The sequence below is a fragment of the Ambystoma mexicanum genome, chromosome 3q (genome assembly GCF_040938575.1).
Source record: "Ambystoma mexicanum isolate Mex_15411 chromosome 3q, UKY_AmexF1_1, whole genome shotgun sequence".
NCBI classification, from domain to species: Eukaryota; Metazoa; Chordata; class Amphibia; order Caudata; family Ambystomatidae; genus Ambystoma; species Ambystoma mexicanum.
The window spans coordinates 425,500,106-425,527,470 of record NC_090926.1 but is presented as its reverse complement, the minus strand read 5'-3'; the positions used below and the strand labels follow the sequence as shown (position 1 = coordinate 425,527,470).

General features: G+C 46.3%; 1 protein-coding gene across 4 annotated transcripts in view; it reads left to right on the top strand.

Annotated features, from left to right (window-relative positions):
• Positions 1-17,848: 17,848 nt before the first annotated feature.
• PCDH1 (protocadherin 1) overlaps positions 17,849-27,365 on the top strand; it is a 635,879-nt gene continuing 626,362 nt past the window's right edge. For 2 of the 4 annotated variants that reach the window (XM_069654112.1, XM_069654115.1), the window contains exon 1: positions 18,230-18,714. In XM_069654112.1, the coding sequence (XP_069510213.1) occupies positions 18,648-18,714 (67 nt within the window). In that variant the 5' untranslated portion in view covers positions 18,230-18,647. Of the gene's footprint in view, positions 17,937-18,228; positions 18,715-27,365 lie in introns of those variants that run through there. The other 2 variants (XM_069654113.1, XM_069654114.1) reach the window with 2 other exon arrangements.

The window sequence follows — 27,365 nt, the reverse complement described above, 5'->3', positions numbered from 1 at the left end:
CAATAAACTGTCCAAGACCATCGGACTATTCCCATTTTCAATCAAATAGTAACTTTGTTTGTTCGGTCGTCATCGAAAATGTTAATCGTGAGGCACACGTTGATCTTTTCGCATACACAAAGTATTCGCTTTCGATAAAGCAACCGCTTCGGTCGCACAGTGATTTCCAAGACGTTGGTATGAACTTTGGCCTACGCCACCATAAAAGATGTTATGTTACTCCAAATGGCCACTCCAGCGTATGGACAAATGGGGCCGGCCGGTTGTCCCACAATACAGTGACGGTTAGGCAGCCGGTCACGAGTACTTGCATGTGGCGTGCAAAGAACCCGTCACTTGGCATCTGGAATCCATGGCAATCACAGTACGGCAGAATGTAGCTGTTCGGAAAATGTAACAGAAAATACGTATCAATACCCAACCTTTACCAAACAATTTCAAAAAAGACAAAAAGAACGTAAAAACTGATACACAAATTGATGTGGTCATACATGACATTTTAAAGAAATAATAGCGTTGAACAGGGTGAACCTAGTGATAGCCTACAAACGGCGAGAATCTGCACTCTCCATAAGTAAAAAAAAAACTGACCACTACACAGAAAGATAGTACCTCAGTTAAAAGGCCAGAGTTATTGTTCTGGTAATAAAAAATTCAAACTCGTTCCGGTGTAGAGTCGCCAAAAGTAAACTTACACGATATTTACCATCTCCATTGTCTTCGTTAAACCCAGACAGCGATGTACTTGCAGCAAAGATTCTTCTTCAACTGATATTATATGTGTCTTACAAACGTTTTGAATACATAACCTTATCAAATGGTATTTTTTCCAAACTTGCACTCCCTGCATTCTTACTGAATGTTCCCTTTCGCTCAAGGTCAAAAAACAATTGACCCTTATGGGTTCAGTCGGATGTGTGGGCCTACTGAGCTCGCAACCAAAAAAGCAAACCAAGTGACCTTCACTCAGAATGAAAATACATTCTGACTTTACAACAACATATCTGAATGCATGCATGAGAACTGCTACTCCCATACACTTGCAGAACCGCTGTTTCCATCAAACAGTGCAGGTGCCTGCCTCAGTTAATAAGTGCAACGGTGTGTTGTTTTATATGTGTTAGCGGCAATGTCCGCGTACACCAAAACACGCATGAAAGATGGCGGGCGCAGCGACAGAATCTGACACACTTCACGCCGTTCAACATCCTATCGGTGAACGCGCCACATGTCCGCGAACATGACGCTACGGATTAGCCAATCGGTATCTTGTCTGCGGAGCGAACAGGGAAGTGTGTCCGCGGAGCTGACATAGATATCACACATTTTTTCAGACTTACTTTTTGGTCGTTTTAAAGAAAACTACTGGACGGATTGGCACCAAATTTACAAAAGCACGCTTTCGGGACCAACCTCTTGCTCCTGCTGCAAATTTGGTGAAAATCCGTCCAGTGGTTTGGGCTGTAGACATGTGCAAAGTTTTTCCCCCATTCAGTCTATGGTGAAAAAATAATTTTTTTGACCCGCGCCTATAAGTTTCTCCCCCTGGACCAAACGTCACCGAAATTTGCAAAATAATTCACAGTGGCCCATACACTTTTTTGCAAAGTTTGGTGTGGATTCGTCCAGGGGGAGCGGAGTTATAATCTGTCCAAAAAGTGCTCTTCCTGTGGAAACAGCAACTTAACCATAACTACATGGCCACTACCGTGGCCGTGTAATATACACACATATATACATATATATACACATATATATATATACACACACACATATATATAAGTGTTAACTTCCTCATTGACTTTGGCGTCTGCTACTAAATACTGTCTGAGCAACAAATCTTCATTGTAATCTGGAATCCCTAACACAGGGACTGTGTTTATTACTTTTTTCAGTTCAACAAAGGCATCTATCACCTCACCTGTCCATGCAATGTCACTCTTGTCTTTTGTGCTTCTTTCAGTTCTTCTAAGAGTGGTCGAACATATGTACTGTAGTCAAAGACCCATACACAACAAGAATTGCAGAGTCCCAAAAATTGCTGTTACTTTTACTGTATTTGGCTGGGGCGTTCTGGTAATAGCTTCTGCTCTTTCAGGTGTCGCCTTCCTCAACTCTTGTTATCATCTGGCATAAATCTAGTCCTTCCTGCACTCTTCCTCTGTGGCACAGCAAACTAGCAAGGTTTATGGTTTTTGCATCTAATTCTTTGCATCGAGGGACATTTGCATCGAATTCTTTGCATCAAAAAAATTTGCATCAAATGCATTTTTTTTCTTTTTTGGGGTTTCCCCTCCAACCCCCTGTTTTTTACCCTTTAAACCCAGCAGAACAAAGATTAACCCTTTACCCCCCAAAAACATGCATTAAATGCATATTTTTTCGGTGCAAATGCATTTGATGGAAATGCATTCGATACAAAGTCCAGATACCAACTAGCAAGTCATTGACATACTGTATCACTGTGCTGTCAGTTTGTACATTTCCCAAGTCCATCTGCAGCACCCTATTGAAAACACTGGGGGATTTACAGTACCCCTGTGGGAGGCGACTGTGCTGTAACCTGATTCCGCAATGGGTTTACACAGCCAAATATTGTGAATCTTCATGCAGGGGAATGGAGAAGAAAGAATTTTACTGGACTTTAGGCAGGCTATAATATTGTAGCTGGATTTGGCACCAATGAAAATTCTGTGTCAACAATATTGTTGAAAGGGTGTAAATCCTGTATAAATCTCCAAGACCCCCTTTTGCCTTTTTTACTGGATACACTGCTGTGCTGCATTGCTATTCCAAAGGCACTAATACACCTTGATGAATCGGGGCGGAAATAATTGAATAGATTTCCTAATCAGCTTCTTTCGGCATGGAATGGAGTATTACGCTTGGTAAAAAGGCACTTTTCTCTTGACTGCTCCTACCCCTTTTAATAAACCGACATCATATGGATTGCTGGTCCACAGTGAACTAAATCTTCCTGCAAAAGTGAGGTTACTCTCCTCACCAATGATATTAGTTGAGAGAACCTGTCTTTATTTGCAACTGAAATGTGATACAGATATTAAAAATCACCATATCCTCTTAATAATCCTATTCAAACAGTTTGTCAGTAAGTATGTATGCTGAATCAAGCGCTATTACATTATGCCAGGTTACTCCTTCGTCATCAGCTTCATGCAATATCAATCTGTGTGCTCTTATTATCGCTGCTTCTAATTCATTTGCAATAATCTGCCCTTCTACAACATCCATGGGACCTCTGGTCTAAATAAAAATTCTGTGGGTAATCTCAGCACTGTGTCCTGTATTCATAGAAGCCACACCAATACCATGTGTACCCCATAAAGAAAAACCTCTGGGTTTAGTGGCACCTCTCATTGTCCTTTCTGGCCAAAAAAATTATCTCACAAATTCTTGCACGCTCACACGTTTAACACCCTCTTCAGTGAAACTTGTTTATCAAAACTCTCGCCCAATAAGTTAACCAGTGTTTTGCGAGGATACAGTAAGTGCATAGCCATCTCACGGTCTCCTATTGTTATCAGCAATTTATTTGTAAAAGGAACTGTTGTCATAGCCCCAGAGAATCCTTGTGCGTCCATAAATATTCCTGACATTGGGAACTTTCCCTCTCTAACGCAGGATCTCATTGCCCCAGTGTCGACCAAGAAGGGAAAAGTCTTATCACCTATGGTCACCCCCCCACTTGGTTCATCTTGCTGGTCTGTGGTAGATAGAATTGGGCACATCAAGTCACTCTGTGGGTTGTCCTAGTGTAGATACATGTTCAGTCCTGTTCCCGTAAACTGATTCCCTCCCATTTCTGTCACACACCCTAATCTAGGTGCCTTTTGTCCTTGCAGCAATGCATTTGCGTCCCATGTGCTATTGTACTCTGTGTTGGTTGTTTATGTTAATGTGCTTGCTGTATTTGAGGTGCACCACCTGCTGTGGTTGTGGTATTTGCAGCTGTATTGCCTGCCGTTTGCTGTGCCTTGTGGGATGTTCTGACCCACTAGGCTCTGTCCTGCAACATCACTGTGTGCTGCTTTCATCAGAAACAGGATGGCCGCCAAAAAGCTCTATGCGCTGAAAATCTCTGAGGTGCGCAGGGAAACATGAAAGATAGGCCGCCAATCGATTTTGCCTATGTCAATGGTAGAACAGGAGACCACACTGCCAAAACCTGTCATTGGGCTGTCCACGGAATGAAATGGAACTATTTGAAAAGGCAGGGTTGCATTCCAAGGAAAATCCAGAAGTGCTTTAAAATCCATTTTTCCTTGGCTGTTGAAAGTGGAAAATCATGGTTCCCAAACATCAGAAAACATCCAACATCCTTGTTGGGTGTTAAACATCACTTATTTAAAGAATCCACCTAAGCACAATGTCAGGAGAAGCACATTTCATCACAAGAAAATCCACATTCAAAAAGGTGGTTGCCTGGAAAAATCTGTCAGATATGGGCGCAGTACCACCGCTCGCCTGTGTCAGAGCTGTCATTTACTTATACTGTTATTTAAACTTGTATATTAAGATAAAATTGTGGAAAAGAAGAGACTTGCCATTAAAAGCAATATAGGTTGCTACAATTCAATCTCTATGTTTGAAAAAGACTGGAATTATGAGATCTGTGTGTATATTTGTTGAACATGTAAGTTTATTTATAAAAAAGACATTTTTAAGCAAGGGCTTTTAAAAGTGGACTAATGTTAGCCACAGTACTTCAAAGGCACATTCCACAGTTTGCCCCAAACAAAGGCATTTCCCCCCTGTTCTCTGCTCAGGAACTGTCATTGAGTTGTTAATGGAGGTGGGAGGAGATTTTGGCCTGTTGCTCTGAGGAGAGAAAAGACTCCCTTGATTGAAACGATATGCAGATTCAACTGTCAACAGAAAACAACTGCCATCAGGAAAAGAAGCCTGGGAGTGCTCTGGACCCAGCCAAACCTTGGGGGCAGAACCAGACAAGATATGTGTATCTTGACGCACAAGAAAATATCTTTTTGAAAGACTCAAAGAGAACTCTGCAAAATTTGTATAAATCTGTAAATATAGTGTTGTTAAAATGAAATTTTTGCTCACAGTTTGAAACTACTCTGAACTCTGTGTGATGTTCAGAGACTGGACTACCAAAATGTTGATGTTGTAGCAATTGTGATAATGCTAGAAATATGAAACTTCACAGGATTATGCCCAGATGTCATGCGCATGTATAGAGAAAAATGTGGACAGATCTGACACTGGGTACCCCACCAAAAGCGCGGAAAACTGTAAATTTTGAACCGAAGCTTGCACTAAAATGAGACTCGGACGGATACGTGCTCTACTAAATCTGTGATGTGAATATGTATTATTAGCAAGTTGGTGATATTGTAAATATGATTTATGTGAAAAATGATTTACTATACTGAAACAAAGGGTAGGTACTCCCTGGATTGTAAAATGCAGCATCACTATGACACTAGATTTCCTTCTCAAATCAGGAGAGGGGAAATACTCTAACCAATAGGAATCCTAGAGGGTGTGCTTGGTATAATTCAGCCTACCCACCCCTTTGGGAAATACATAAATAGGGACAGTTTAGGACCTAGAGACGCACACAGATTCACCCATCTACTGACTTGCTGGTGAAGCACTCTGCAGGAGAACCCAGATCCAAGACTCCAGAACTTTGAAAGCAGAGGCCCAATTCCAAAGCTGAACCTTTCTCAGCTGGCCTTTAAAATCTTGAAACCTGATTTTAACCCCAGACTTCCAAGAGGAACACCGAAAATTGAACAGCCTGGCAGTGCTGTTTCTGCTTTCTTGCCAAGAACTCTTGCTAGAACCCAGAGATCCAAACCAGTAGAGCAGAGCTGTAACCAGATAGCTGTAACCCAGAACCAACCCGTAACATCCAGCCCAGAGGCTGTGCAGAGAGCAGAGTGCCGTGCTGAGTGCAGAACCGGGTGCCTGAATCCTGTCCGGTGGGCTAGCAGAATTCCAGTCCAGAATCTTTGACCAGATCCCTGACGGGCCTATTCAAAACCATAGTTGTGAGTATCTATAGCATAGAATTGTCCATAGCCAACCTCTTATCTTTACGTAATCCTATCCAACCCATTCTATCATATCCAGAACTGCATTATAGAACCTTTCTTGTTTTTTCTGAATCTTTCCCTCATCCATATCTGTAACGCTCACCTGGTTCCCACGGAAGCGCGGCGTCAAAGGCGCAGAACTTTGAAGATGGACAGGAAGGGCCCCTCTATTCTGGCTTCTCTGGCTCGTTGGATACCCTCCTGTGCGTGAAAAGGGAGTATTACCAACTGTGGAACAATGCTCAAGCCTCCCACTCCCTTCCAACCCTCCACGTTACCTCCTCCACGATTCCCCGTGAAGCCTCACCTTAGGGTTTGGAAGGATGAGCTCTCCATCCTGCTTCTGATGCAGGGGCGCGTTGAAACCCAGTTACTTCACTGGATTGAGGATTGATGGGAGTTCAGGTAAGCTTGACTGTTCAGGTAAGGCGCTGTAAAAGTTCTGTTCAAAAGTTCAAGCTTAATAATAATGTTCGTTGTCTAATTGCAGCAAGCGCTAATGCTTATGTCTTTTTCCCCTTAGGGGCCGGGGTTCGGAGTGCCGGAGATATGGCGCCGACCCGAAGTGAAACAGTTCTGGATGAGCGCTCAGGCAATGTCTTTGCATTCGCTCATTCAATGTCTTTGTCTTTTTTCCCCAAAGGGGCCGGGTCCGGAGATGCCAGGAAGCGGCAGGACCTGAAATGCAGTGGGAATAATCCAACAGGTAAGACTTAAAAGGAAACTGAGCTTTCCTTATTCCTTTTCTCCCTCTCACCTTTGTTCTTGTCTTTTTTCCTCTAGGCGCCGGGGCGTAACTGAATCCGGAAGATCGCTGCTGAAGATGGAAGCGCCTTGCAAAGGTGAGTAAAATGCAGCGCTGCAGCGATCGAAACGAAATGCCTTTAAAATGATGTCTTCCTTTTCAGGGCCGTTGGAGAAATGACTCCGGGATGCAGATTTAGCAAGTAAGGGCTTTTCTTCTCCTATTCTCTTCCTTTCTCCCCTTGCAGGTGTTCCAGGGTGCTTGCAGGCGTGGCTGAAGTCAGGATGCAGGAGCTGACACGGTGAGCGTCCAGCTGCTAGGTGCAGAACAACGCGAAGCATGTGTGGCTGTTCGGGTGGGGTTTAAATAGCCTTGGAAGAAGTTCCTGGTATGTATCCTTCCACCAATCAGGTATGTATCCTTCCCCGACCACACCCGGGTGGTGAAGTAGTCCTACAGGTTAAGTAGTCCCATTCAGGCCTCAAGAGGGCCTGGATGAAGCAGCAAGGTCTGCATCAGGTAAGTGTGCACCCAAGCACTTAAACACATATCCTCTTCTATGAGCCTGGCGCCCGCTATGAGCCTGGCGCCAGGACTGAGTCCAAAGGGCCCCGACTTGGGCCCGCTGAGACTTCCCTGGGGAAAATGATGTCTGCCTCTGGGGTTGCTGGGCCCGGCCTAGCTCCTTAGAGGTAGGCATCATGACAAGTCCTTTGTTAATTTTAGTGATAAATTAATCTTTGCGCCAATATATTTGCTGAAGAAAGACCAGCGTCTCGGCAGGTAGAAACCATCCGGGGGCATCACTGGATCGGTGTCTGTGCTGTTGTGTAGCTTGTGGCTTCATAGTCTCCCTAGTGTAAAGAAATCCTTGTTTTATTTATTTTGATTTATTTCAATAATGTAAGACATTTTAAGTATAAACTTTACACATGATTCAAATACATATGAAAATAAAAATAGATTGATTGGAATAGAATCAGATTGAGTAAGTAAAATAAGATAATTAAAATAACCTCATTTAGGACTGATTATTCTATGCATAGAATTTCCAGAGATATCAATATACGTCTAGATAACGATACATATTCTCTCTAACAAAATTGAAGAGCACCATCAATAGTTCAATTAATTATTCGAATGTATGTTTGTATTCATTATTCAAGGTCAAAACCACCTCATTGCCCAACCATAAGAATTTGAATTAAGTATAATCCGCTTATCCGAAGCTAACGCCATGCACAAATAGCCCTCCAAAATGTTATTCGCTTCAAATCATTTTGGTGGACGCGACCTACGTGGCACAGTATACTACTGAGAAGTTGGATAGACTAGATAGTAATGCCCAAAGATTTTTCGATCTTCAGCCATATGTAATACATAGCTATATGAGTTTTTATGCTGGTTGAATTTAGACTACGGTACCAAAACCAAGGTTCATCTAAGTGCTCCAAATTGTGGACCAAGTTCCCATAGCATAATTCATAGGTTTTAGCTAAAACCGGACAAGCTATAAGTAAATGCATGGCAGTTTCATTAATAGAAGTGTTTTTGCATACGCAGCAATATCTTTCTTGAGATGGCAAGTGGATATCAATCCACTTGTTGGCTAGCACCGGTAGACGATCGAGTCGTAGCAAGAGAAGAAAACCTCTGAGTCTACTGGACGGATTTAGGTTCATATACAACTGTGGTTTCAAAAATGTATATAGTCTATATCGTACAAATTGGTACTTTGTCAGTTGGCTCAGATGCTCATAGTTCTCTAGCCTGTCCCATAGGCCTATCCGTTTCGACAGGCCTATCTTCGATATATCGTAGGTGCCTCTCAATGTGAGGATCCAGCCAATCTCTTTATAAAGACTTTCCATCTGATCTTTTAGGAGGTAGATCGTCGACTCCCTAGAAATTTCTTGACACAGGAATCTCAATAAGAAGTTCGAGGGTTGGTTGGTCATCTTCAGATACATATCCGCTCTTCTTTTGAGTATGATGGCTTTTAGGGAGGTGAGCCCCAGTTCCTATCGGAGGATCGCCATCGGGATACATTGGGGAAGATCCAATATCCTCCTCCAAAATGTGCCCTCTATGACTTGGACCCAGCTTAAATTGATGTTCAGTAATGCCTCCAGGCCATAGGTAACCATAGGAACCATTATCTGAATGTATAACTGACGCACTCCCCACATGGTGTAACCACAGTTTTTGATGGCAAATCGGTGTATTAATGTTGTTAATTGTGCAGCTCTGGTGATTCGTGTCTGTATGCAGGTCGGATATTCACCTATAACATTAATCTCCACACCCAAGTATTTGTATGTGGGGGTGTATTTTATTTCAATCCCCCTAACTAGTTTAGGCCTAGAGAATTGTTTAGCCGAGAATACCATTAATTGAGTTTTTTCACTATTAATGACCAAATCAAATAAATAAAATAAAATAAAAATGAAATCCTTGTTTGTAATTTTAAAAGCGCATCTTTCATTTGTAAATCTTGACTCTTTCTGAGAAAAATCGACCTCTACTCCTTCATAACTTCTGAACCGTGCATGCTAGAAACAAAATTTAAGTGTCAAATTGAAGCTAACATCCTCATCCAACTGCTTATAGTTTTCCCGCAATGCGTTTCTAGTGCGCTGAAAAGTTTGCTGCGAATTTGCAATTGGCTCAATTTCAACACGTGTAAAACAGATATTCTTTGCATCCGACCTCGGAATTGTTTCCAATCTGCTAGTTATTCAATCATCATTGCTAGTGCTTACCGGAAACTATACAAAGCGGCTCCCACTAGTTTTGAATCCAATTTAGAGAATTAAATTAATTTTTCAGTGTTTTTCTCATTCATTCAAAACCACATTCAAAAGCATTTGACCCGTTTTGAAATAATTCCTGTTTCTCTCTGCTTGCTGGGGGGGAATTGGGATTGAAACTGTATTGGTTGAGATTGTATATTCCTGACACCTGTTTTCTCTCCTTCCATCTCTATATTGCATATTAGGGGGGGATTGAGTAGTATCAGGGGGAAAGAGTGATTACATTGCATTTGATTGAACACACAAAAGTATTATTTCTGTTCTGCATTAATTTCCTATAATTGTATTTGACTGAACCCACACAAAGTTGTATTCTATGCTACATTATTCTTCTCATGCAAACTCTTACTGATTAAAGAGATTGTTGATTGTAATATCACCCATTGGTGATTATTGTATAAATATTAATAGTGTGATATCTAGATATTGTTCAAATTTATAAAAGTGTGACATATATCTTGTTCAAATTCATAAAACAAATCTTTTAACTTTGCAAAACAGCCTGCTTCCTGGTTCAGTGAGACCGGGGGGATTCAAAGAGAGGGGCGTGATATAAGGGTACATCATTCATAAATAAAAGAACTTATAGACAAAAATATATAATGAAGGGTTCCAACTGTGCATCACACGCTAGGCATTTGACTTAGGTGGAGTGCTGGTTGAAATCACTTACAGTAAATACTGTATATAATCTTGGGCATTGTAATCTTGCAGTGTAGCGCCATATCGTGGTGGATATGCAGACCCTCTCTTGGGCCAAATTTCTGCTAATGTTGTGCGTTTCCTCCCACACCTCTGCAAACCTGTGCAACATATCCTACTTTTCTGCATTCCCAACACATATACCCCAAATCATGCCTGTCCACCATTAAACCCTCCTCTCTGTGGTGCTTGAAATACAAACCCTCTTCCTCTTGATGCAAACCCCCTGCCCCAGGGAGAATAATTATATTCTCCTCTTCCTGCAAAATTTCCATTCAAACCTGGCTGTATTTGTTGTGCTTCCTGCACAATATGGTTCTCCCTCACATTTGTCAATACTGCTCCTTCTACTGCCAGTTTAGATTTCTTTTGTACCAGCTTTGCTTCCTTTATCTTTCTTTCCTCAAACTTCTTTCTGTCTTTCTCTTGTTTTAAACGGCAATGATGAACAATGTTCAATTATATCTCTGAACCACGGATTTGCCTCAATCCCCACCATTTTCTTGATTTGCCTTTGTACTACTTTGGGAAGTGCCCGTCACAAAATGTGATTAAATATTGTTATATTTTTGTCCCAAGCTTTCCTCACTTCTCAACACAATTTCTCTTGCTTGTCTTGTATGTAAGCAGCTGTGTCCTCATGTGGCCCAATATTTCTCGTCATTACCACACTCATGTCTGATGTGTCTGGAAATTGTATTCTGAGTGCCCTGCAACCGTCTGCTCAACAACTGTTAAAAAGGTGCCCCGTCATATGTCATATTTTGTGCTATTACCCTATGGTACCCTGACCGTTTCCAAATGTCTTCTGATTGCTCGCCCAATATGGCAGCAAACAAGCTTTTCATGTCTTTTACTGCCAAAGTCATGCCTTTCCATTTCCCTTTCTAACTCATAAAGGTACTTCCCTGTGCCCACTGTAGGTGATGGCACTTAATATACTAAATTTATTTTATGTCTGTCTGTGGACACAGTAAATATTATGCTAATTATCTGCCTTTCTTTAATAAGGGAAATTATGTCTGTCCACTTCTGTGCACAGGTGCAGCCGCACCCTCTGGCTTTGTTGGCACTGCTGCCATACAATCCTTTTAATGGCTTGGTAAAACTCTCAATCTGTTTACATATGGCGTGTTTCTTTCTGGACTCTGGGAGCAATGTATGCCTAATGGGCTTCATTGCTCTTCCCTCCAAATCTATCAAATTAATCTCTTTTCCCATAAGTGCACATGTAGGAGGTGCTTGTGCAACTTCCTGCCCCAGCACTCCATTCTGACTGTTTTCCTCTTCCTCTTCTTAATCTTCATCTTCTTCCTCAAACTCAAGCCTTCTAAGTGTCTCTCCCGCATACATCCCACTCACCATCACCTCCAATGCATTCGTACCCTTACTTTGCAGAGACTTTCCCCAAATCTCTCTTCTGCTCATGCTATCGCTTCTACTTCTATTTAGGCTGTCACTGTTCCTCCTTGTAATGTCTTCCCTTTATCTGTCAATCAATGCATGTCTGCTAATTAGGTCATCAACTTCCTTTTGGCGTCACTCCCTCTCTCTTCATCCCGTTTTCTTTCTCTTCTTCCACCCTTTTGTCGTCTATCGCTTGTCTGTTTCAATCTTCGAACACCTTCTCATTTTAATCCTCTCTTTTCCATCAAGTTTCAGTATTATTTGCCCTCCTATCCATTTATCTGAGACAATTGTTGTCCCATCCCGTTCTTCCTGCAGGCCCCTCGCTCTTTGACCTTCTTCCTCTGCTTCTGTTAGCTTTGCTTGAAAACTATGTTGCATGTCATATTCTACCCGCAATGACAATGGTATTTGCTGGTTCACTGTTTCTCCCATTAGGTTGTCATCACTATATGCTTGGGGTGAATATCTGGGGTTAGTAGTCCCTGCAGCAGCCTTTATTGACTATATTCCCTGTACAGTCGAGGACTGGACACTGGTCAGAGGAGGAGCCGTGGGTGGTGTGCACCCATCGTCATGCTGGTTAAGCATCCATTCTTTCTTGCTAAATTCCACTACCATATCCTCGAACATTTTCCATACCTCGAGTATAATTAGTCTGTTCTGTAATTGCTTACCTTATGTGCGGCATATAACTATGTGTACATGTGTTACAGCACCTATTTCGAAAGAGTACTGTCTTGAGGCCATGGCGTGAACATCTTGCTGGCCTTATATTTTACCCACTGAATGTGATACTTCATTATCTTGTTTATATCTAGGAAGTGACTTACACAAATGAACAATGGGGCGTCCAACATCATAAGGATATAAAACAAAACTTACCAATAGTTGATAAATCACACTTCAGCACTTGCTCACCATTTCTTTTCACACCCCTCTCCTACAATTTTTTTCTCCCCAATATAAGCACAGTCACGTCTTTCTCCAAAACCATGTGCCATAAAATCCCTCTTCCAAACATCAAAAACACTACTCACAATCTAAACCACTTACATTATCAACACCAACTCACTATTTTACCAACAAAACATCTTTAATATCCTATATTATACCACAATACAAAATGTCACCAACACTTATGAACTCGGGATATGAGTGCTTTATAAATGTACAAATAAATAAATGTATAAATAAAATAGGCTTACTGCATGGTCTTTCCCCGACCCTTGTCGGAAGTTTTACATTTCTCAATATCTCACAAATCAATAATACACCAAATCCCCCGTTTTGCATTGCACAGTTTCATACTCCCATCCAAGGATCCCCTGAGGGTCTTCAGCGTTGAGTCCCCTCTATTTGCCTGATCTACCCTCTGCACTCAGTGGGCATCATGCGAGACCGGATAGAACTTTGCATCAACGGGTGCCCCTACTGACCTCTCTTCTCGGTGCGTGTTATTCTGCTCTCCACGGGCCACCCCCGCCATCCAATTGGGACGCAGCGAGGAAGCCTCAACAGTCCACAAAACTCCTAGGTAACCATCCTCTGCTACCAAATGCAGAGTTAGGTCCAATTTGCTGCACTAGTAAAACCAATGCTCAATAATGTAGTACTCAAAGTGCGCGGAAAACCCCAGCTTTATTCAAAGCATTGAAACTCGGCCAGGAGAGCATACAATCTGCTTTCAAAATTAAAATGATTTTCAGCAGGTTTGGTACCAAAAATCCATAAGCAGTGATGTCAGAACACTATCTATTACAAAACTTAGGAGTGTTTCGGATTGGTTAGTATCCCAAGCTACTTATAGAGTATATAGGTGTTGGTTCCATTATTGGCTTACTCATATCTCATTGCTTCTCCTGAACCCCTCCCACTCGCTGTTTGTGCTCTTATAAAAACTTAATTTATTTGGGAGTCTCCTACTACGAATCCTGGGAATTGTTATCTTTCCTCTGGGTTCTGTTCACCCACTGCTCCCTTCCTGGCATTCTGACGTTGCGCACACTTTGAACTACTGTTTGGCAGCTTCAAAGACTTCCCAAATAAATGTGTTTTTGTAAATTCAGCATCTTGGATTCTAATGTGTTGCTAATTCTTGGAACTGCTTTGGGCTCCAATGCTAGGGAAATGACTTCACTTCTGCCACGATGTTGGCGACTTATAGTCACGTTGGTGCATATTGCATTTTTCTTGTACTTCTGCCATGCGTTGATTTCCTTGCCTGTATATTCTGAATCTTTGTCTACCTACAATATCTATGAAATGTAATATATGGCTCTATTCACCTAAATCCTTCGCTGCTAAGCCAACACGTGCTTCGAGCCTGTGCTCTTCAGGGCATAATATGAATGTATTTAGATGTTTCAATTATTTGTATTTAATCCAACAAAAACATAAGTGATCATGTGTTGTTGGTTACTCAAAGTGTCAAAGTGAGTGAATCAATTTCCATGTCTATTGTTGTTCATGATGCTACGATTCAGCTTCCAAATCAGTGAGGTTGTCAAATAATGAAATATGAAAATGAGGGAATTGGGCAAATCCAGGCTGCCTGTTAACAAGTCTAGAGTGTAGTCATCTCAAAATGATCAAAGCACCTTTTGTTTAGAGTGGTTCTTAATTATAGTTTGAATAAGTAACCATTCGTCTGACACTTAGCCAGACTAGATTTCTGCATATTGTAAATAAAGGAGTTGACTTGCCTATTGGGAAGCTTAACTTTCCTTCCCATTTGAGGGGAATTGGGGTGGAGCAAAAGACTTACGGCAGGGTGCTGATAGGGTTCTTCACTTGGTATAAACTGTAACAGGCACAATGATATACTGGATAGCAAGGGTCACATCACATGTTGGAGGCTGATTCTATGGCATCTTCTTATGCTTTCAATAGTGATAGCACTGGGTTCTGTATGGGGTGGGTCCGTGGGGACCCTTTCAAAATCTGAACACCCCAGCCTAAATAATTGAGGAATTAGACCATCCACAGCGTGGATGTGCGCTCGCATGGCTTTTTGGAAATTTCATATGAAATTGAATGATGGTAGATCAACCAGAAAATGTGTGGGGATAATCCGCATACAATTTCCCATGCTCACCGCACGACATACACATAGACCTGTGTACTCTGGGTGGACACAGCCTACAGGTGCCATCCACACCATCATATAGCCAAGAGTACACCATGTAATCTCCAAAGGCGAAGGGCAAAACCTTCCTCCTGCCATGGCCAGCCCAATTAACTATCAAAGGCTCCATGTCCTGTGTTTGGGCCCTGCAGAATGGTGGCAGTGATTAACATAATTAGCATTTGAATAGAGTATATTTCAAACAGGCCCACATGAGGCCTAGCTGCAGAGGTTAACAAAGGAGACAGGACACCCCAACAACCTTTGATATGCACTGTGTTATCCCGAAGCCAGCTCCTGCCCTCTGTATCAATTAACAGTGAAATATGTCTGGGACTGCATGTATTACAGCAGTCATCCCCGGAGGGGAACCCCATTCAGAAGGTACGAGTATGTGGATTTACGGAGACAGAAAGTCTGTTCTCGATGCAACTTCAAGGGAGACCTGCCGCTTTAACCCGGAACCACAGAGACCTGCATTGAGACCCTTTGATCACAACAGACAGGAAGATGGGTGGGACTTAATTTACATGTTTTCACCCCTTTACCTTTTATGTTGCAAAGCATTCTGGTTATGACCTTATGCATACAGGAGATGTTGGTGGTGGCCCAGGATTGGTCAATTATGGTAGGCTTAGCCTACACCACTCCCTCATGTCCATTTGGCTTTAAAAAAGGTCTGAGCACAGCAAACATACAATTATTACCCAATGATACAAGGATTGCCATCTTCACCTCTGACTTCCAGTGCTATGCGGATGACATGCAACTATCTTTCAGGCTACCCTCAGCCGCTGCCTCCTTGTTCATTTCCGACTGGCCGCTATTCAGTCATGGTATGCCGCAAACAACCGCTGCCACAACGCCACTAAAACTGAGATAATTCGCATTGGAACCCCTTCTCCCACTTTCCCTCTGGCCGGCCTCCCTTGGCCCTGCACCTTCACCCACCTGCGAAGCAAGAAAGCTTGGGGTCATCTTTGATTCCACTTTCTCCTTGTCCCCTCACATTTCAGACCTCTCAACTACACCTCCTCAGGGGTACTCTACCCTTTCTTAATTTCCCCCCAGAGGCTCACTGTCTCTAGAGCCTTGGTTCACTCCAGGCTGGACTATTCCAACAGCATTTTCCTCATCCTCCCTTCTTCTGCCCTGCGCCCTTTGCAACTCATTCAGAACAGAACCGCAAGACTTATTCTTGGCCTCAAGCCCATGAACCGCATCTCTCTGGCACTGGAATCCCTCCACTGGCTCCCTGTGGCTGCATGGATCAAATTCAAGACCCTGTGTATGGTCCACAAGGCTTTCTGGGGCCTGGGACCCATCTACCTTCAACGCTGCCTACCTAAATACTGTTCTTCAAGAGCCCTCCACTCCTCTACTGCTAACCTTCTGCGAGTGAGCTGGTTCTCCAAGAAGAGATTTGATGGGAGATCCTTATCCTCAGCAGGTGCCTCCCCCTGGAATAGCCTCCCTACGTCTTGAGCCAGATCTCCTGAAATGCTGGAAACTCCTCAAGACCTTACTTTTCTCCTCTTCCTTCTCTCTCTCCCTCTACCCTGCTAACCTAGGTATTTGTCCTTTCCCTCTCTCCCGCCTATTCCTTCCAGCATTGTGACTGGCTGTCGGGTGTACCTCAGAGTCCCACTGGTTCCTGGCACCCCCACCAGTCCTCTCTCGCACTTGCCTCAGTGCCCTACACCACACCCACACTCAATGCACTGAAAAACTAACCCGAGAGTGACTCTCTCTGCACTTACCCAGTCTCAACTGACCGAGTGCACTTGACCCTCCCCTCCCCTCCCCTCCCTGTCACCCTCTGTGCACTTGCTCGATCTGTACGCACATACCTGAAGATCGTCTGTCTCTCTCTTGTCTGCAATCCTAATTGTACTGTTAAAATTGCAGAATCGCTGTCAGGCCTATTTGCTATATCCCATACTGTTGAATGTATTTTTGGACTTACTCTGCCAGTGCAGACTATTATCAGCTCACATTTTCAAAGGCTCTGGGCGACTGTTGTGTTTTCCCTGTGTTCCCACCCTCCTTGAGCGCTTTGAAACACTTGCCTGTTTGTAGGCGCTATACAAATAAAAAATGTCATACCAATACCATTGGGTAATAATTGTATTTTCGCTGTGTTTCAACCAACCAACGATCCACGACCTTGTGGAGCCGTTCCGTCCACGTTACCAAAATTGGACAAGGAGGTCTTATAATTAATTCACTTGTATTCTAATCTGTTCAGATCCCTTCTGGTGTACTAGAGGTGTGGGGTTCATTGATGGTTTAGAAACCGATATTCATCCCTGCACCACTTGTGCCCCAGAAGTTGATTTGTCACAGTCAGGAAAGAAGGCCATGAAAACCCAATTGGGGGACATAGCAGTGGAAAGCCCAGGCGGGTGTAGTTTGAAGCTGGGAGAGAAGGAGCTATGTTTGTTCTGGGTGCTGTAATTAGGGGAGGCTTGGAACGGTAATTGGGGATAGTGTGGGAGCTGTGATGGAGAGAAGCTAGTAGATTTGACAGTAAAAGGCTTGGCAATGGTCACAGGGGAGTTGTGATGGTATTTAAGTCCTATTGCAATTGGTTGGAGCTCCTTTTGTAGCGCTTAGAGATGTGCCTTTGAGAGGGCATGATGATGGGCAGACAATGTGACCGCTGGTAACAGGGTGATGTGGGGAGCTTTGGGGGTTGTGACGGTAGAGGTATGATGTAGTGTGAAGGCGATATGGTAAGATGGGTCCTGGGTTTGATGGGGAAATTATAGTGAGGAACCAGATCTGCGCTGTGATGGGCAGAGGGTGTGAAATCTGGCAGGATAGAAAGTTGCGCTAATGGAGGCGGTGAGGGAGTAGACAGTGTCTTCGAGGCGTGATGAGAGTTCCAGGCTTACGCCACGGGGGGGGCGGGGAGGGGAGTGTGGCGGGAGAGACTGGGAAATAAGATGTGAGAAGAGGAAAAGAAGGGCCGTGGTGGGTAGGAGAAAGAAGAACACGGCAGCGGAAGAAGGCTTGTGGGTGATTGGAAGGGGCAGGGAGAGGTTTATTGGAAGAAGGTAGGGGAAGGCATTGAAATGTAGAGGAATAAGCTGAGACCTGGCGTGGGAGAGGCTGGGAACCGTGCTGGTAAAAGCGTGGTGGTCGTGAGAGAAGCTGGAAGATGTGGCGATGGGGGTGGTTGGAGTTGCTGGGAGAGACCGCAGTGCGAACGGTAGAAGGAGAGGGGAGAGTATCCATGAAAGGAGAGTGGTTATCATTCTGGGAAGGGTGTTTTTGTTGGTGGGAGAGGGGTTAGGAGCTGTGAGGGGAGATGCAGGACGCCGTGGGGAGAGCGACACTGGGGCAGTGGCGAGAGATGCCGGGCGCATGATGGGTTGGGGCTGGAAGCTGTGCTGAGCGAGCCCGGCGTGGGGAGAGGCTGGGATGGGAGATTGGTGTCGGCGGCCTGAGATGCTCGGAGCTGTGGTGGAAGCGGCCGGAGAGCCGTCTAGTGGGAGAGGCCGGGCGCGATGCTCCTCCCCCCGCTCCCCCCCCAGCTCTCAGTGCAGTCAGTGCGAGGCTGGTAGTCTGAGCTCTGCATCTTGAGCACCGCATCGAGCCCGGGAGGAGGCTGAACGCGGCGCCCTGCACGCCAAGCGCCGCCCAGGACCCGGCTCCAGGCCCCACCGAGGGGGGTAGCAGGCAGGCACGGGGCTGCTGATTTTTGGAAATAGTTGCTCGTCTCTGGTTGGATCCTGTGCTGTGTTTGGATGTGAAAAGGAGCCATAATGGGAAGGACCGGGCAGGAGAGAGGAGGCGGCAGCCCGGGAGCGCAGGGTCATGGAGCCCCCCGAGGTGAGGAATTGAGCACGAATCCACAGGCATGCGGGAGATTGTGTGGACACCTCCCTCGAGGGCAGGGCTTGGGGTACGGAACCTGGGGGTAGAAGACTATGGTCCTGGATGAGGGCAGGGATCCGGGTGGCGTGCAGTCCCCGAACTGACGGTACTAGTCTAGGGAACGTTGACTTGGAGCCCCGCGGTGAGTCTAGCTTGGCGCCCCTGAAATGAGGGCGTGGGCCCTTCTGAGTGGGGAGGCGTAGAGACCCGGGGTGATAATTGTATGCAACCACTAGCCAACGGGGTGGTGGAGGGGGCTACACCGGAATGCCGGTAAGCTATCGGGTCGTGGAGAAGCGGATCCTGGAACAGGGTGCGTACGGGGCGGTGGGCTTGACGGGTGAAGTCCTAGAGCCCCTGCAGCTAGAAGGCATGGCCCCACTGGACCGGTGGATTACGGAGCTCGTCGAACCCTCTAGCAGAGGGACACGCTGAGCTGCAGACGAGGTTTGGGGCTGGGTGGTCAGAAACTCGTGGAGCCCCGTGTTGTTGAGTCTGTGCGGTAGACACTTGCACAGAAAACCGGCGGCTGCGCTAGAGCATGGTTGTGTATACCGGGGACGACCTGGCGACAGTGAGGGTAAAGCTCGGAACCCCCACGTACCCACAGGAAACGGCGATACGTTTTCCAACGAGCGCCCTTAGCAGGGACTCTTGACATTAAGGGTCCCAGCACCCGCTGAGCATTGGTCCCGTAACCCCGGGAACAGACGAGAACCGCCAAACATGCTTGCAAAGCGGGATACCTTCGATAATTCAGCCCTTGCGTTTGCAGTCCCAACACGCTGGGGTGATCTGAGACCGGATGCACAGAAACCGCAGGATCCTGGGGTAATCTGCCCCCCTTTCCCTGGAATCGGGAGCAGCTGCCCCTTGTGTGTCCTGGAACCAGAGACGAATCGGCCCTTTGCTTCGTATAGCAATTTTGCTCTCTGCGTCTGTGGAAGTGTATTCGGTTTTCTGCCACGCTGAACCCCTTGGAACCACGGGAGAATTCTCACAGCGAACCGGGAACCCTTCACAGGCATGGAGATGGTCTATACCTTTTGCAGCGTGAGGGCGCTTTTTCCTTCGCGTAGAGGGGGATTTCCTCCTAAATTAACGGTAGTGGGGGGAGAATAGCTGCCCCTCTGGAACCGGTTAAACCCCCCCCTCCGCTAAAGACTCGCGGGCGGGGGTCGTCACGTTAACTTCATGCCTAGGAATGGGGGTGGTGCATTCTGGTGAATCGGTCACCCCTTGGTGCTCTTAACCATTCTCATGTTTGTCAATAGTTGTACAACCCCCGTGCGAAACTCTCCCCAGTACATATACCCGCTGCTCACATGCTTCGGAATATTGCACCCGCCCCTCGACAAGGATGGCTGTATCTGCATACCACCCCAGCATTTCAGGTTCCCCTCTGACCCCCCCCTTTCCTGATCCGTTAAATATGCTAACCTGCAATCATTGCAGGCTTCGGAGGAAACATTGCTTATCCCCACCCTTTATTAGAAATCTCACATTCCCATACACATTGGGAGGGCGCCATCAATGCACCCCCTCTTAAACTTCGTCCCCAAAGTGGGGAGTCTATCTGGTGCCTCATCCCTTGGAGGGATCGCATCATTGGGGGAGGGGTGGTCGTCGAAGCATCCGATTGACGTTTGAGGGAGTGTACCCCTATTTTCAAATGGAAGATTCGAGCCATCACCCCTTATACCTGCATTAGAGCAGGTTAATGTGTTTGGGGGCAGCACGGATCGGTTGCGTTTTAGGAGATTAGATGACACCTTTCAACAGAGACGTGTACCCTGAGATGTGCTGCTTCTAGCAATGCAGGTACACGCCCACTGCATATGTAGTGGCGTTGCCGAGATGTGTGTGAATACGACACGCCTGGTTCTGTACAAGAGCTGACGCTCGTGTTTGGCGTGAGTTGCGCCGAGATCCTGTACAAGGTCCGTGCCCGGCAAGCAATGCTAGTCTTCGGAGCCAGACCACCACCACCACCACCACCCCCCCCCCAACACCACCACCCCCCCCCCGTTCAGCGAGTCCATTTTATAGACCCGCCTCGCCTGCCCTGCAGATGTGGTTTGCGTGCTTTATCAATGTTTATTTGGCGTCACCTTCTGCGCTATGCAGGCTATATGAATGGCGCCTCCTGGCAGCCTCCCCACGCCCCAAAATGTGTTCATTCCACCCCTTACCCCCACAGAAGGAAATGAGACGGGAGAATGACTTCCACTTTTCCGAATGTACCGTGTCATATGTTCCCTTCCCATGATGGTGCTCCGTGGCGGCTTCGTGTTTCTCGGTGAGGCGTCGGGGCTCGGTTCCGTCGTTTATCCATTGGACAGTGTGCCTTCCATAGCTATTGGGTGGGGCGGCACTCGGTTGACCATTTTTGAGGGAATCCCCATATGTACCATCAATTCTGGGTTGCCTGTGTAGCGGCTAGAGGAAGGCGGGATCTGGCGGCGACCAGCCCCGGAGCTCGACCCTGGATAGCCGCACCGTGGGGCTGAGCTGCGGATTTCCCGCCCACTGCAGGGCTGGGTGCCTGTTGCTACCCGAGCCATCTCTCCTGGGCTGTGGTATGGGTTCAAGCCTCCTTGGCTCCCACCGGGGCTTTACTCGCCATGGTTTTGGCGAGGGCGTATTGGCTCACCGCACCCCATAAAAGCGAATTTGTCAGGTTGGTATATGTTAACACTTTGCCAATTACATTCCAGGTGTTTATTTTAGCAACGCCCCCCACCCCCGTATAAACCCAACGTCCTGTGTGTGAAAATATACCGTATATTTCACCCGTTTTTAAAGGCCATGAAGCAATCGAAATGTCCCCGGTATCTTTTTAGCGTGTTAAGGGGTCGCGGGTATTCCAAGCCTTCGGTCAACACCATTGGAGAGTGATATTGCTCTCCTTGGGGGTCTCTAGTTCAGACAGATCGAGGCGCTGTTAGTTACACCAAAGTTTGTGAATGAGCCCGAATGAAAGCCATTGTAGAGCCCCTTTTCTTCACTTGGTTGTGCACCATTGCCCTTCTGGGCTGGGGTTGCCCTCCCCACACGCCCCCTGTACACATGCTCATGCACTCCCATCACGTTTACCTGGTAAAAACATGACGCGGTGTAGAGGAGTGAGATTCTCCGATGCAGAAGAGGGGGGGCTTGGAGGGATAGAGCTAGGTCACCAGACCATCGATTTTTCTACTTGGGAGTCTCCACCTGGAGGTCTTCCAAGAGCCTTCTTGGCGGGGGATGTCGTACGTGGGGGCTTTTACCCCTCGTAATCTTTCCCTTCTCTGTGCCCATTTCACATGGATGGCAAATTCCTCCATACACGAAGGCATTGAGGGAGGAAAACAGTCAGTCTTGCTGCTATATTTTATCTGTGCTCTTCTTGGGAGGAGGAAACCCCAGCAATCCATTGTTTGATAGGAGTTGTGGTAATCAATCTGAACCGCCCTCCCCTCATGGTTTTCCCATTTGAAGCCGTCACTGCCCACTCGTACGCTGTGCAATATCACATTTCCTTTTGCGCTAGGGCTCGGTTAACAAATGCGGCATCAATCGTCCGTAGAGGTTCAGGCTGACCTATCAAGAGGTGTGTGCATAGAAATCGATGGAGCTATGGAGTATGTGCGAACATAGATTTATACAGGCGTGTCGCCAGAAGAGAGACTCGCATACGTTTCCGACTAAGAGCCATCCCCGTGGCCATGTTTGGACTATTATTAACGTGTAAGCCGCGTCCATTGAGACCTGTGTTTATCTCGCGGAGCGCCGGTGTCTTTGCGGCTGCACCCGTGCAGTGAACCGGGCGGACGGCTCACCATGGGTTGGACTCGGCTCAGAGGGCGGCGGCCGCTGTTGGTGGCCGGCGGGTCTCCGCTGCTGCGAGGGCTGCAAGCTACTCTGATCGCTTGAACCGGGGCCCTGTACTGAAGGATTTGGGCTGCTCCACGCAATCGCTGGGTGTCCTATCTCTCCAAAGAGTGTGGCTGGGTCGAAGCACAGGAGAATCGCACCTTTCACGGATCCGTCCGACACAAAATAAAGCAATGTAACACTTGGCAAAAGTCCATGGTACCAGGGGGCATACCAAGAGGACACACAACAACCTCTGCCCAACTCCCACACGCACACCCTTCTCTTAGATGTTAAGACAGCTCAGTGTGTTTTGTATTCTCTACTAAATCAGTCATAGCTTCATAATCTGGCGGCCTTGAATCCGTTCCATCCGCCCCCTTGGCACTTATCCCTTTCCCCACGATCTGAACACAGGGCCTATTAAGATCGTTGTTTACCCCTCCTTGTCTTGTAGCGCCTAGAAACACTTGTGTACGGGTGCGTTATAAATGTTACATCATATCATTGTTAAAAAAGCAGTGCCCTTTCATTTCTGGTTGATTCGACCTTATCTGTAACCTGCCCAAAACATATGAACACAGTAGGCGTATCGTTGACAATGTATCCCTCATACAACACAAACTGAACGGTCCGTTGGCACTACAGCGGCTGTGTACGTGTTTTAATCTACAATATAGTGCTCAGCACACGTTACTTGCACAAGTAGCGGCATCGAGTATTGTCCCTGCTAGCAGAACAGATTGTCTGAAAATATAAAGTACATCTTTGTGGGCACTACATAGCTGCGTGGTTACTGATATTCCAAGCTGTATCATTATCATGGTTGTGGCTACATATGTATCATTCCATTTAAATTGTCTTCTCGTTTGTTTTATTTCTGGTGTTCGGAAAGTGGATTACAATTTCACTCGGTGTGTTTGGTACCCCTCGAAGCAAGCCATGATCTTTGGATAGTCCAACAACGGAGCTCTCAAATATTACACGTTTTGTTGGGTTTCTACTTGATTTGCTCTTTTATTGAACCCATATTTATCCTAGGTTGTAAGCTGTGCATTTTTCCTTGGAACGCACCTGGCCACTTACGTGGTTGTTGGTGGTGGGCCTTTACTGTGAGTGTTGCCTTTTTAAGCCACAATGGCACACCCGTTTACTGCACACGGCCGATAATGGCCTTAGTTTCTCTTTCAATAGACGTCTTAATACCATTAACCCTTGAAATGTACACAGAGCACATCCGTTGCATCATTGCATTTTGCCCTGTGCAACACTTCACGCTTCCCTGCCGCTAGGCGCTAGGAGCCTGCTTATCACACTGCAAGCTGTGCTCTGGGAGGAACACTTGCTGCATTTTGCCACCTCTAGGGTGCGTTACGGCCCCAGGCACATGTGCAATCTTTCGCAGAAGCCAGACCACCAGAGACGCTGTTTGTTGGTTTGATTCTTTCTATTTTGTTTTGTCAACAAGTGGTGTTGCTGTGCTCCACAGCACGGAGAAGGAAGGCTTCAAGTGGCAACCCTGCCAAGATATCTGCGTGCGGGAATATATTTGCTTGTGTAGCCCAGAGGGCCCTGATCTGCTAACTAGTTTGTTGTCCTTGGGGAGCTCCTAGGAGGTGGTCTCCTGTGGTTAGGGTTGTGCGTTCCTTGATGTTGTAATACATGCATTAAGAGAGAGAGAGAGGTAATGCGACTTGCACAATAAAACAACCGATACTTTGTGTTGGTGGATGGAAATGTTGGCCGCATGCTTTATTATTATTTATAATGAATCTGAGGGTCCCTGGTTCCCTGCACAGTTCTTCTTGCCGCTCACTTTTGAACTGCAAAGATGCTACTGCCCCACCCACCAGTGAGCTATTTGGGCGCCGTTCAGCTCCCCGTTTGTTGTACTGCACCATGCCTGACAACAGGTGGTGGGGAGGGGGGTTGTCAAGTCTGCCTGCCTTACTCTCTTAAAGCATTGGACCGTTTTGCTTCATGGCCTACAGCATTTTCTGTTCCAATGACAGTTTGTGGGGTGTGCTCAGCAATGCTTACCATTTTGTGCGTAACGTGGAGTCACTTGTTTTAACCCCAACATGGTGCAGCAAGAACCTTGTGTCCCAGCAGACGGTGCTCATTTGTGAAGAGGGCTGGCGAGATGTTCTTGTCTAATAAGGGCGGGGGATTGCACAGTGAAAGGCAAGCGACTAACTTGTCCACCCCCCTCCTCCCCCACCCTCTACTGGCTTTTCAGTTTGTTACAACTCTTTTTAGCTTGGCCAGTCCATCTTTGTAACCAAACGTTGAATTTTACCACGGTTTCTTATAACCAGTGAGCCTTGGCCCCCAGCTGTAAAAACGGCGATAATGCCGCCACCCTTCGCGAGCTGCTACTAGTGTCCTGTAAAGGCAAAGTGTCACTTTCTGTCCAGTCTTGCAAGATTCCAGGGCTTTGGAGGCCTGGGGGGCGGGAGATATACGTCTAAGTACGTCCTTGGTTGTCATCCTGAACTACTTTCCCCCCACACCCCTCCTAAAGTTTAACCCGATTCAATCATATATAATGACTGGGCATGGTTACGCTCGCTTGTCGTTTATAGCGCTTTGAAGGTGCACGTTCTGTCACTATATACAGAAGCATTATCTGGTGAGTACTGTTTAGCAGGGCGTTGCCCCTAGCCCATTTAGTCTTCTTGGGCCCTGCCCAGATGGAGCCCGTAGCGCCTTGCTCTGCGAGTGTTACTGCCATCCTCATATTTTCTAAAATCGTGAAATCTAATGAATTGTCGCATCTTGGTGAGTAGAGTGCGTGACCCTAATGCCCTTCGGGTCACATGTTAGATATTTTGCTCGGCAGGAGTCGCCTTTAATCCTTCTGAGATCGGCAAAAGGAGTGCCACTGTGTTGGGAAATGGCCCCCATTCTCTGAACATCGGGAGCATACCGTTTGTGCTTTCCGCTGTAGTAAAGGAACTCGTTATCACCACTGTTTTTGTTTTTTTTATTAATGGGTCGCCTCGTTTCCAAGGTGTGGGGCACAATTATTCTGTACCTTTTTGGAGTTCTGTAAGGCAAGGACATCTTCTAGCTGGGACTTGCTACTCTGACATGTCGGAACAGCCGTCCCATTTTTCGAGATGCCTGATTTAGTCCTGTGCACAACCTTTCCTTAAACACTGAGGCAAAGTTGGGGAATTTATCATAGGAATCAAACTTTTTTCTAAACAACAAAACACTTCAACGCAAAAAGACGACATTACAACATTTGAATTGAAAAACATCTAATTTCTTTTCTGGGCAGACATTGTTTAACCCCGCGCTGTGGAGGGGTTCGGGGAAGGTGCGTCATCTGTTTGTTGTGGATGGGTTTATATCTTTATTTGCTGTAAAGGGGGGGGGGGTTGACAGTAGTGACAGTGTTGTTGGTGGCTGTGTTTGTATTTTGGGCCCGGCCCCACAGTAAAAGAGATTACAGAGGCCATTTATAAAGAGGCGAGTAAGCAGCCCTAACAATAACACTCACCAGGCTGCTGTGGGGGGTGGTGGTTCCAGGACAGGGTACATCAGGCAGGGGGCGTTAAGGGGTCGGGTTGCCTAAAAGGAAATGGAGAATAGCAGGCGCTCTGCTTTCTCCTACTGCCTCATTCATCCGACGGGCTTTTCTGTCTGCTGCTGCCTCTGTAGGGATTAAGGATCCGTGCATTCACCGGGCCATTTTACATGTGCATAGCTCTCGGCGGGATGAGGATCCGTGCCCCAGGGATCCCAAGGACCTGTCCTTTATTCTAATAACCCTGCATGCGAAGCTCTCACTCTATTCAATGCTTTCGACCAGATTAAAGTCGAGGTCTTGCTGCTCGGTCCTAGATTGATTCTGCAGGGACTAGCATGCCCTGCAAGGATTGTCCGACCTAAACGGATGGTTCGAGGGTTAACGTGATTTGCAGAGGATCATAGCGTGGGCCGCAGCGAAGCCGGGATTAGTGTCGCAGCTCCCTCTCCTGGTAAAATGTTCCTTCCTAAATTAACGGCACTCGATCACAAGATGGTGGCGTTTCAGAACAGTAACCCAGGCGATCGAAGAGACCGCGCATGTAGGTGGTTGCCCTGGAATTAACCATTTCCTTGACCGGGTCGGCGGGCGATCTGCACATGGATGGCATTGGTCGGAAATACCCCCCCACCCCCAACCGATGTCCATTCCAGCACGTCGGGATCGCCTTAATTATGCGGCCATTTTACAAAAGCCATCCGAAATTTGAATTTGGGGGGTGGGGTGGGGGGGGGGGGGTCGTGCGGGGGGTTAAGGTGCTGACGAAAGTAAACGTGGAGTGCAAGCAACGTCCTACAGTTTGTGAGATGCCCCGCCCCCAATTGCTCCCTGCACCTCGGTTTTATCGACTGAAGGCCGTTGATTGCTAATAAACATTGATATTTTGGTTCTTTTTTTTCCTTTGTATTACCGTGGCGTTTCACCGAGGGGGTTGCAAAAAAACTCAGCGCCTTTGAACATGCATCACCTTATGTTCTCCATTTTGTTCATCAACGCGTTTGCTGAAAGCTTCATTTTCTCAAGAGAAGCGGGTCCATAGGCCGCCTGGAGGTGGACAGCGTAGGCTATTCCATAGGAGCGGGTATCGAGAAAAAGAAAGTCTTTAATTCAGAGATTTTCAAAGGGCCCATCCGGATTCAAACTACGGCCGTTGTCGAAAACTTTTTTTTTTTTTTTTTTTCTTTTGCAACTATCGATTGGTCACCGTGTACCT